Source organism: Pangasianodon hypophthalmus, chromosome 30 (genome assembly GCF_027358585.1).
Source record: "Pangasianodon hypophthalmus isolate fPanHyp1 chromosome 30, fPanHyp1.pri, whole genome shotgun sequence".
Classification (NCBI taxonomy): domain Eukaryota; kingdom Metazoa; phylum Chordata; class Actinopteri; order Siluriformes; family Pangasiidae; genus Pangasianodon; species Pangasianodon hypophthalmus.
Genome location: NC_069739.1, coordinates 1762839 through 1775338, shown reverse-complemented (window position 1 = coordinate 1775338; position 12500 = coordinate 1762839). Strand labels below are relative to the sequence as shown.

The following is a 12500-nucleotide window of genomic DNA, read 5'->3' as shown; positions in this document are numbered from 1 at the left end:
AAAAATCACCGGAAAACATACACTCCTGAAAAATCCACCCCAAGATTCTAATAATAAAAAAATTGTCCGAAAAATTACAAAACTATATTGAAGAAATAATAAAATTTATCCAAAAGGCACAAAATTCCAAGCAAAAGAGACAAAAATCGACCAAAAAACATAAACGCTTCAAAAATCAACCACAAATTGACAAAAGTCTAAGAACAAAGTGACAAAAACAATCTGCACTAAAAAATAACATCTTCCCTAAATAAGAACAAACATCAGCTCTAATAAAACAAACAAACAAGTAAACAAATAAATAAATAAGAAGAAAAATCTACCCCAAGGCTAATCAAAGGTCAGTGATGATGTAATCAACACAAGCAGGACACACTCACCTCTATGATGACATCAGAGCCTTCGGTCATTTTGATTGGCCCGTCTCCATCGCAGGAAAGTGTGTAGGTCAGATAGCCTCCGTACGCCAAAATCTGCACACACACACACACACACACACACACACACGCACACACACACACAGACACACACACAGACACACACACACACACACACACACAGTGACACATGTAATCATTGTTCCAGTGAGCAGGTAGATGGGACACACACTCCTTTATCTTCTTATATCTTCACACACACACACACACACACACACACTTCACAGAGATAATACAGTGTTAGGCTTCCTAAGACCTTCATAAAGACTTCATACAGACGTCATAAAGCGTACATATGGGCTTCATAAGAGCACGATGAATTCACTAGCAGCACGGAGACAGCGTGAAGCTCGCAGGATATTCAGATAGATTTCACTTTCATTCTGGGATTTCACACACACATAAAGACTGATTTATCTCACACACACACACACACACACACACACACACACACTCTGCCTCTGACGTGTCATAGCAACGTCCGCATATGTAACACAGTGTGTAAGTGCAGAGTGTGTGTGTGTGTGTGTGTGAGAGCGGAGTGTGTGTGTGTGTGTGTGTGTGTGTAAGAGCATAGTGTGTGTGTGTGTGTGTGTGTGTGAGCGGACTGTGTGTGTGTGTGTGTGTGTGTGTGTGTGAGAGCGGAGTGTGTATGTGTATGTGTGTGTGTGTGTGTGTGTGTGTGTAAGAGCGGAGTGTGTGTGTGTGTGTGTGTGTGTAAGAGTGGAGTGTGTGTGTGAGAGCGGAGTGTGTGTGTGTGTGTGTGTGTGTGTGTGTAAGAGCGGAGTGTGTGTGTGTGTGTGTGTGTGTAAGAGCGGAGTGTGTGTGTGTGTGTGTGTGTGTGTGTGTAAGAGCGGAGTGTGTGTGTGTGTGTGTGTAAGAGCGGAGTGTGTGTGTGTGTGTGTGTGAGTGTGTGTGTGTGAGTGTGTGTGTGTAAGAGCGGAGTGTGTGTGTGTGTGTGTGTGTGTGTAAGAGCAGAGTGTTCTCAATGTCTGGAACAAAAGGATGCGAGGGGAATAAACACAGCTGGGCTTTTGTTTACAGAGTCAGCGAAAAGCTTGTTTATGAACACCTGCTTTCATACCGACACACACACACTCCGCTCTCACACACACACACGCACACACACACAACTCTGCTCTTACACACACACACACACACACACACACACACACACAGAACCTTCTGTTTACTACAAACCTGCTTTAAGCTTATAAGTTTCTGTGTGTGTGTGTGTGTGTGTGTGTGTGTAAGAAACAAGTGTGTGTGTGTGTGTGTGTCTGTGTGTGTGTAAGAAACGAGTGTGTGTGTGTGTGTGTGTGTGTGTAAGAGCAGAGTGTGTGTGTGAGGTAAATGATGCTATTGGATGAAACATTCAATCAGTGTAACAGCAATCACATATTCATACAAACACACACACACACACACACTCTGCTCTCTCACACACAGACACACACACACACACACACACCGCTCTTACACATACACACACACACACATACACTCCGCTCTTACACACACACACACACACACACACACACACACACACACTCTGCTCTCTCACACACACATTAAAATATTGTGAAATTTCAAATTTAAATAACCATTTTAAACAATTTTATAATAAAACTTTTTCATAATGTTTTTTTTTTTTTATTTTAATCTCACCTTGTTCCCCAGGTAAGAGGGCGGAGCATTCCAGTAATAGGGCGGGGTCAAGCGAGCCTCAGCTTCTCTATAATTGACTGTCACGTGAAGGGGCGTGGCTATATCGGGGACCGCCCACACTTGCCCCTCCCCTTCTTCGCCCGTCAAATACCAACCGGACATTTCAGTGATCTGTAGAGCAACAAATATAAACATACAATTAGTGCTAGCTGCTATTAGCGCTAGCTACTTTACACGGGGACAGCACAAGGGGCGTGGCTTAAGTTGTACTTGACCAGCCAATCACAAGCCACTGATTAGCATAAAACACTGGTACACAGTGCAATATTTTACTTAGTTAATGAATTAGCAGTAAAAGTGTTTGCTAGCTAGCCTACCTGACTAGCGGCATTACATCATATAGCTACTGCTAGCATTGTAGCGTTAGCTTTACCTTAGCTAACTAGCTAGCTAGCTAATAGTAGTGCATGGCTGTGCTAATGTAGCTGACTAGCCTAGCTATATGTAGCTATAGCTATACATTTTTGCAGAAAGACCAGTGATGTGGTCACACGATCAAGTTTATGATTGGCTGATCAGACTGAACCTAAGCTCCGCCCCTTTTCAAGTCTGGGATGCCTGTTAGCCTGCCACCATCGGTTAGCAATAAATACACTTTGCGCGCACACACACACACACACACACACACACACACACGGTCTCTCTGTTCAGAGGCTAATGGTGTGTGCGTTTGTGCGGGGAAAACAAGGACAGTGGGACAGTTAGAGGTGTGTGTGTGTGTGTGTGTGTGTGTGGACGTGTGTGTGTGAGTGTGTGCTATACCTGAACAACACCAGACTGACATCACACACACACACACACACCGGTGGGCAGTGATTAAATTTAGCCCAGCTTTGAAGGGAGAATTCAAGGTCGGGTTAATTGCAGAGACAAATGCATGTGGCTGCTAATGCGTGCACACACACACACACACACACACACACACGCAAGCACACACACACACACACATGCACACACACACACCTTGCCCTACTGCCCTTGTTTCCCCCACATGCACTATTAACCTTTAAGCAGAGAAATAAATAGTGTTATGTTTGTGTGTGTATTTATTGTTAAGTGAGCCTAAGTTAATGATCTCACACACATACACACACACACACACACACATATCATACATTCGTGTGTTCCCACTGCGACTCCACACACACACTGGAGACACCGGAGCAGTAACACTTCTCACACCCGCCGTAACGGTCGCCATGGAGATTATAATATCCCACTTTACACTGCTCACAGTTCTCTCCTTCAACATTCTCCTGCAGAGAGAGAGAGAGAGAGAGAGAGAGAGATAAAGAGAGAGAGGGAAGAGACACAAAAAAGAGTGAGACAGAGAGATAAACAGAAAGAAAGAGACAGAGAGACAGACAGAAAGAAAGAGAGACAGATTGAGAGACAGATAAAGAGAGAGAGATAGGTAGATAGAGAGAAATAGAGAGAGAAAAACAGAAAGAGAAAGACAGATAAACAGAGAGACCGACAGAGAGACAGACAGATAGAGAGAGAGACAGACAGATAGAGAGAGAGAGAGACAGATAGAGAGAGAGACAGACAGAGGCAGAGAGAAAGACAGACAGAGAGAGAGAGAGAGAGAGAGAGACAGAGAGAGAGAGAGAGAGAGAGAGAGAGAGACAGAGAGAGAGACAGAGGGAGAGAGAGAGAGAGAGAGAGAGAGAGAGAGACAGAGAGAGAGACAGAGGGAGAGACAGACAGAGAGAGAGAGACAGAGAGAGAGAGACAGAGAGAGAGAGAGAGACAGAGGGAGAGACAGAGAGAGAGAGAGAGAGACAGAGAGATAGAGAGAGAGAGAGAGAGACAGAGAGAGAGAGATAGAGAGAGAGAGAGACAGAGAGAGAGAGAGAGAGAGAGACAGAGGCAGTGTTAATAGATTCTGTATATTATATTATTTTAAATATCTTTTATCAGAAGCAGAAAACGATTAATGTTGTATTCTGTTTATTGATATGTGTTGTGTATTAATAATATATCTTTCAAATTAAATATTATTACTGAACTAAAACTAAAAAAAAATCAAATTTAAAAAAGAAACAAAAAATAATCAAGAGATAAAAGCTGCATTTAAAATTAATGCATTTAAAATCGAACAAATTATTAGATTGTGAGTTTCACATGTGGCAGTGGATATAAAACTTAAAAAAATATTTTTTGCGAAAAGAAATAAAATAATATGGGAATAAAACCTAAATTACAGTTTACAAGCATGTGTGTTTCACTTGAATACAAACAAACAGTTAGATATTGAACATAAATTATTAAGGCCTTGTTTTTTTTGTAAGGTTGTGTTTCACTCTTGACTGTGTAAAAAAAAAAAAAAAAAAAAAATTTAATTGAAATTAAAATTGCTAAATAAACTTAATCTGAAAATAATCTCACACAAAACATATCAAAACTAATCACTGCGTGCTTTATTTTAAAAGCTCAGCAAAATTTCAGCTTCATCCTCACCATCATCATCACCATCATCATCACCATCATCATCTTCATCATCACCACCTTTATCATCATCATCACCTTCATCACCATCATTATCATCATCTTCATCATCATCACCACCATCACCACCATCACCACCATTATCATCATCATCACCTTCATCACCTTCATCATCACCTTCATCACCACCATTATCACCATCATCATCACCACCATCACCATCATCATCATCATCATCTTCATCACCATCATCACCACCACCACCATCATCACCAGCATCATCATCATCATCATCACCATAATCATAATCACCATCACCACCACCTTCATCATCACCTTCATCATCATCATTATCATCATCATCACCACCATCACCATCAACTTCATCATCATGATGATCATCATCATCACCACCGTCATCATCACTATCATCATCAACATCATCATCACCACCATCACCACCCACCACCACCTTCATCATCTTCATCATCATGATGATGATGATCATCATCATCATCATCACCGTCATCATCTTCATCATCATCGTTGGATCTCCTCATGCTGCAGTTATTCAGGTGAGCTCAGATGAGGTGGGTGTGATGTGTTTATATATAACGCAGCTGATTACAGAAGCTCTGCTGTGCAGAACCGTTAGAAACGATCGCTGGGTAATTAATCGAGTCGTGCGTTCGTGTTGAATATGAACTTTACAGCACGGAGAAATCACAGTGACAGATGGCGTGTCCTGTAGATCACAGCAGCTCCACACACACACTGATCAAACTTCACTTAGATTATATATTTAATAAAATAAATTAAATGTCAATCTATATATAATATCCATCCTACCAGTTACTCAGAAAAATGAATAATAACTAAAATAAAGCTACATGAGGAACTATTTTCCTTTGTGATGAAATCACTGAATGTCTATAAAGTCTATTAATTCTTTAATAACTTATTAACAATAATAACAATATTAATAACATTCGCATATACTACATCCATCACACCAATTACCAGTTACATAAAAAAACATAAAATTAAAAAATAAATTAGAATAATAACATAAAAAATAAAGCTCTATTAAGAACTATTTTCCTTTGTGATGAAAGCAGTTCACAGAATATAAATAAGTCTAGTACTAACTTTAAAATTAAAATTATTTATTAAAAATAAGCAACAGGGAAGGACCTTATGATCTTTTAGGCGACTAGAAATTACTAGAAATTTCCCCCAAATTAGGCAAAACTTTAGTTGTTCTATTCGTGAGCTCAAAACACGCTTTAGGATAAAAATTAAAGTTAAAGTTATTTAAAAATTTTAAGTAAATGTTGGAAAATTTCTCAAAATATAACAAAAAGCTACTTAGAAAACTTAAAAAGCTGAAAGCAAGATATAACTAAGAGAAGGTATGATGCTAGCATTGATAGCTGAGAGCAGAAGTTTGTACACACTTACAAAAAAATAAAATAAAATTTTTAAAATATAAGTCTATTTTCAGTAAGATATTTAGTGATATATTAACATAAAATAAAAATACTAATAACTTAGTAATAAGATTAACAATATTAATAAAAATAATAATTTTTCACTGCTTTCTTCAGATCAGTTCTCATGACAAAATTTCTTTTTTGTTTTATTTCTTAAATTAAATAAAATAAAGTAAATGTTGGAATTTTTTTCAGAAAGCACCTAAAGCTTTATTATAAATTGTGTGAAACGGATCTCTGTATTGAATTTCACAGGAGTAAGAGAAGCTATTGCAGTGGAATGTACAATTTGAGCAAAAGTTTTTACACCCTTAAGCCAAAGAGAATAATACCGATATAATATTAAATTAATATGATGTAGACGTGTAATTTTGTAGCTGCGAGATTTTACAGCAAGTCAGCTTGTGTTTCATAATCAATATAACAAAAATGTTAAATAATAATAATGTTTAAAATATGCTTTAGTCTTCTTCAAATCAGGTTTCATGACAAAACATTGAATTTTATTTTTAATTTAATTATTTTTTCAAAGCAGTCATTGGTTCTTTCCTTATTTTAGGACTGTTGTCTTTTTGCAGGATACACACATATGTTTTTAGTATTTATTTTTTAAAAATCTTGCATTTCTTGGGATCTTTTTTGTAGATAAATTATAAAATACAAATGTATTATGTTGTTTTTTCCCCCAGAAGTTCCTAAAATGTTTATTGAAAGTAGGAATTAAAGCAAATGAATTTGATGTGATTTGAGCTTCGTATAAAAATGAGTTCGCAGAAGTAAACACAAGCTCCGCCCCCAATTCTGAGCGTAACGTATGTATCTTTTCATCAGTTACACAAATAAATTAAAATAATTTACCAATAAATTACCAGTAACACGTAAAAATAATTTACCATGAAATTTAGATGCAAGTTTTAAATAAATAAAAATAAATCAGATAAATTAAAACTTTCTTTTGCAGACATTTTCTACTGAGCTTTAGCTTTTGCTACAGTTTATAGAACAGTGGATGAACTCTTAAAAAGAGGGTTTTGTACCGTGTGTGTGTGTGTGTGTGTGTGTATGTCAGTGTGTGTGTGTGTGTGTGTCAGTGTGTGTGTGTCAGTGTGTGTGTGTGTCAGTGTGTGTCAGTGAATACAATGTGAAATTGGACCATTCAGTTGAAGGGGTTATAGGTCCAGAAATTTCCGTGCATGTGTGTGTGTGTGTGTGTGTGAGTGTGTGTGTGTGTGAGAGAGTGTGTGTGTCCTATTGCCTAGCTCTACACAACTCAATAATTAGACTGACCAGGGTCAAAGGTCATCCTGCCTGGCTGCCACAGGAGCAATCAGACTGACTCTAATTGCCTGTACGTATTTAAACTAATTGCTTGAGCTCTATAGACGTCAAAGTGAGAATTTCAGGGAAAATGTCCACGTTTAGCTCAGAACTCACTTTTACTATGAGTGAAAAACTAAGAGTTCTTATTTTGAGCGGTATTTAATATTTTGACTTTTAAATTTAATTGATTTTGAATCTAGAAATTGTTGGACATTTCTGCTAAAAACAGAAGCTGGAATTTTTACATCCTATCAACAATGAAAAAAAAATTTTGTATGGAAATTACACACAGCTAATTATTGAGAATAATTTGGTTTGGTGTTGTTTAGTGTTCACAGTTCTCCGTGTTCACACTTGTCCATTAGACGGCTACTGAAGTGCACTGATCCCTGTAAAAACATCTGAAGAATCCGATTAGATGGAAACGTTTATTTAATGCTATTATGGTAATTTATACGTAATGATATTTACAATATTTACTGATTGAAAATCAATGAAACAGACCAACACAGTTTGAAATTTGTAACCACGAAATGTGCTTGTGATCTTGAAAACATTAGCTAGCTAGATTGAGTAACTAGCTAACTGGAATTGCGTTAGCTAGTTAGTTAGTTAGTTAGTAGTTACTATACTACTGGGATTGTAACACAAACTTCAACTACTATAATCTCATAAAAATTTCATATGGAAATTTTGAACGTTATTTGACAATAGCCCGAGAAAATCTCACCCAATGACCCGAATCCGACCCTGAAACCGTAACATTTATGTCATGCTGTCATGTAATTACGCTAAATACGTGATCTCTTCAGACTCAAAAAAATCATTGTTGGTATGAAGATAGAATTCATAACGACATTGTACACTTCGTTTTTGTTTATAACGATTTTATAACTGTCAAGTATGAACGTTTTCGAAAAATTCGAGAAAGCTCATAATTACCGTAAGAATGTAACGTGAGCATACCGTAAAACATGACATTTGTCATATCAGCGCATGTTGCCATAGCAGTAACGAGAACCTTTCACAAGTTATTCCATAAAGTAAATCAAAATGAGTTCTCGTTTCTGATTGGCTGCCAGGTCTCACTGCTATATTGACTTTAAGCTTTAAATGTCAAAGGATTACTACAATACTGTGAACTGTAACCATGACAACAAGCATGAATAGCAATTTAGGTTATCGTAAAATCTGAAAATGATTTATAGACTCAACGTGTGGAAATGTTTCACTGAATACAAGACGCCATTTTTTAATACAACCAGGAAGCAGAACATACAAAGTATCTGGTATTTTAAATCTTAATAAAATAAATATTACATTGCAATAATTGTATACCATGATCAAATGTTAGACATGAGCATGATATGGAAATTTAATATCAACACATCTCTATATGTTCAACAGAACAGGAAGTGAAGGATGTTAACCCGGTCGCCTAGGTAATGATAAACGTCACCTTCGCCGCCAAACATTTCAATTAGCGTAATGGTGATTTGAAACGAGGCCTCATTTCAGACTCGATTAGTCCTGTTTCCGTGACGACGTGTATCAGTGCACTGCAGCATTTCAGATGATTTTTCATTTTGACAAGTGTCCTCGATGAATGTTTGCAAAGATCTTCAGAAATTTAATAAAGACTATGAGTGTGTGTGCATGTGTGTGTGTGTGTCCTGTACCTTACACACACACGGTAGCTGGCAGGGGTCCTTATTAATGCTGCCCTCCACACTACAGTTGCAGCGCTGACACTCAGGAAATCCGATGTAGCCGAAAGCACACCTGTCGCACTTCTCACCTGCATATCCCTGCTTACAGTGGCACCAACCTGCAGATAGCCCTGTGTGCGTGTGTGTGTGTGTGTGAAAACAGAGAGCTGTAAGTCTAACGCTAACTACACATTAAAAATGCACAAAACTGAGAATGGGTGGGGTATAGCACAGGTATAATATTGTATGGGCGGGGTATAGCACAGGTATAATATTGTATAGGTGGGGTATAGCACAGGTATAATATTGTATAGGTGGGGTATAGCACAGGTATAATATCGTATGGTTGGGGTAGAGCACAGGTATAATATTGTATTTGTGGGGTATAGCACAGGTATAATATTGTATAGGTGGGGTATAGCACAGGTATAATATTGTATTTGTGGGGTATAGCACAGGTATAATATTGTATAGGTGGGGTATAGCACAGGTATAATATTGTATTTGTGGGGTATAGCACAGGTATAATATTGTATTTGTGGGGTATAGCACAGGTATAATATTGTATAGGTGGGGTATAGCACAGGTATAATATTGTATTTGTGGGGTATAGCACAGGTATAATATTGTATAGGTGGGGTATAGCACAGGTATAATATTGTATTTGTGGGGTATAGCACAGGTATAATATTGTATTTGTGGGGTATAGCACAGGTATAATATTGTATTTGTGGGGTAGAGCACAGGTATAATATTGTATAGGTGGGGTAGAGCACAGGTATAATATCGTATGGTTGGGGTAGAGCACAGGTATAATATTGTATTTGTGGGGTATAGCACAGGTATAATATTGTATAGGTGGGGTATAGCACAGGTATAATATTGTATTTGTGGGGTATAGCACAGGTATAATATTGTATAGGTGGGGTATAGCACAGGTATAATATTGTATTTGTGGGGTATAGCACAGGTATAATATTGTATTTGTGGGGTATAGCACAGGTATAATATTGTATAGGTGGGGTATAGCACAGGTATAATATTGTATTTGTGGGGTATAGCACAGGTATAATATTGTATAGGTGGGGTATAGCACAGGTATAATATTGTATTTGTGGGGTATAGCACAGGTATAATATTGTATTTGTGGGGTATAGCACAGGTATAATATTGTATTTGTGGGGTAGAGCACAGGTATAATATTGTATAGGTGGGGTAGAGCACAGGTATAATATCGTATGGTTGGGGTAGAGCACAGGTATAATATTGTATTTGTGGGGTATAGCACAGGTATAATATTGTATAGGTGGGGTATAGCACAGGTATAATATTGTATTTGTGGGGTAGAGCACAGGTATAATATTGTATAGGTGGGGTAGAGCACAGGTATAATATCGTATGGTTGGGGTATAGCACAGGTATAATATTGTATAGGTGGGGTATAGCACAGGTATAATATTGTATAGGTGGGGTAGAGCACAGGTATAATATTGTATAGGTGGGGTATAGCACAGGTATAATATTGTATAGGTGGGGTATAGCACAGGTATAATATTGTATTTGTGGGGTATAGCACAGGTATAATATTGTATAGGCGGGGTATAGCACAGGTATAATATTGTATAGGTGGGGTATAGCACAGGTATAATATTGTATAGGTGGGGTAGAGCACAGGTATAATATCGTATGGTTGGGGTAGAGCACAGGTATAATATTGTATTTGTGGGGTATAGCACAGGTATAATATTGTATAGGTGGGGTATAGCACAGGTATAATATTGTATTTGTGGGGTATAGCACAGGTATAATATTGTATAGGCGGGGTATAGCACAGGTATAATATTGTATAGGTGGGGTATAGCACAGGTATAATATTGTATAGGTGGGGTAGAGCACAGGTATAATATCGTATGGTTGGGGTAGAGCACAGGTATAATATTGTATTTGTGGGGTATAGCACAGGTATAATATTGTATAGGTGGGATAGGGCACAGGTATAATATTGTATTTGTGGGGTAGAGCACAGGTATAATATTGTATGGTTGGGGTAGAGCACAGGTATAATATTGTATGGTTGGGGTAGAGCACAGGTATAATATTGTATAGGTGGGGTATAGCACAGGTAAAGTGTTGTTTGGGGGTTGTATAGCACAGGTAAAGTGTTGTATGGGGGTTGTATAGCACAGGTAAAGTGTTGTATGGGGGTTGTATAGCACAGGTAAAGTGTTGTATGGGCGTTGTATAGCACAGGTAAAGTGTTGGATGGGCGTTGTATAGCACAGGTAAAGTGTTGGATGGGCGTTGTATAGCACAGGTAAAGTGTTGTATGGGGGTTGTAAAGCACAGGTAGAGTGTTGTATGGGGGTTGTATAGCACAGGTAAAGTGTTGTATGGGGGTTGTATAGCACAGGTAAAGTGTTGTATGGGGGTTGTGTAGCACAGGTAAAGTGTTGTATGGGCGTTGTATAGCACAGGTAAAGTGTTGTATGGGGGTTGTATAGCACAGGTAAAGTGTTGTATGGGGGTTGTATAGCACAGGTAAAGTGTTGTATGGGGGTTGTAAAGCACAGGTAGAGTGTTGTATGGGGGTTGTATAGCACAGGTAAAGTGTTGTATGGGGGTTGTATAGCACAGGTAACATATTGTATGGGGGTTGTATAGCACAGGTAAAGTGTTGTATGGGGGTTGTATAGCACAGGTAACATATTGTATGGGTGAAGGTGTATCCCAGAACAAGTCAAATATTATACAAGCAGAGCATAGCCAGGTAAAATATTTAATGGGCGGGGCATAGTACAGATAAAAGTTTATATGGGTGGAGCCTAGCCCAGGTAAACATTAACATGGGTGGATCATAGCCCTGAAATACTGCACCTGCACTGGCCTGAGTATCATCAGGTACACAGTCCGTAGAGACGGAGCCTCTCGGGTCACATGAGCAGGGTCTGCAGGGTCGGAGGTCATCTGCACTCACCTGAGAGGAATATGATGCTAGCTGAATAAATAGCTAAATTAAATTAAAACAAAATACTAATAAATACATTTTTTAAGACTACAGGACACTGAGTCCAGCTTGTACTAGAATGAGGAGACTCACCTCGCTGGGTCGATAAAAACCATCAATGCACGACTGGCAGTTAATTCCAGCTGTGTTGTCAGAGCAACCAAGACAGACTCCGCCTCCTTCATATTCACCGTGAATGTTCAAACTCAGTTTCATGTCAGCTGCAGTTTGGTTATAGTAACACTCGTCCGATTTACCATGACAGTTACACTCTGTGCACAAAAATATAAGAGAAAACTGATCACAACACTGAAAACGAGACGAAACACTGAGACGAAAAAGGTTCATGTTCTTTTGT

At 38.3% G+C, this 12500-nt stretch overlaps 1 protein-coding gene across 1 annotated transcript in view; it reads right to left on the bottom strand.

The window, feature by feature from the left end:
• The window catches only part of lama2 (laminin, alpha 2), a 139339-nt gene that overhangs the window by 72689 nt on the left and 54150 nt on the right, over positions 1-12500 (bottom strand). The window contains 6 exon segments of the mRNA XM_053231698.1: positions 381-473; positions 2106-2276; positions 3281-3421; positions 9109-9269; positions 12013-12112; positions 12236-12414. Coding sequence (XP_053087673.1) covers positions 381-473; positions 2106-2276; positions 3281-3421; positions 9109-9269; positions 12013-12112; positions 12236-12414 — 845 coding nt within the window.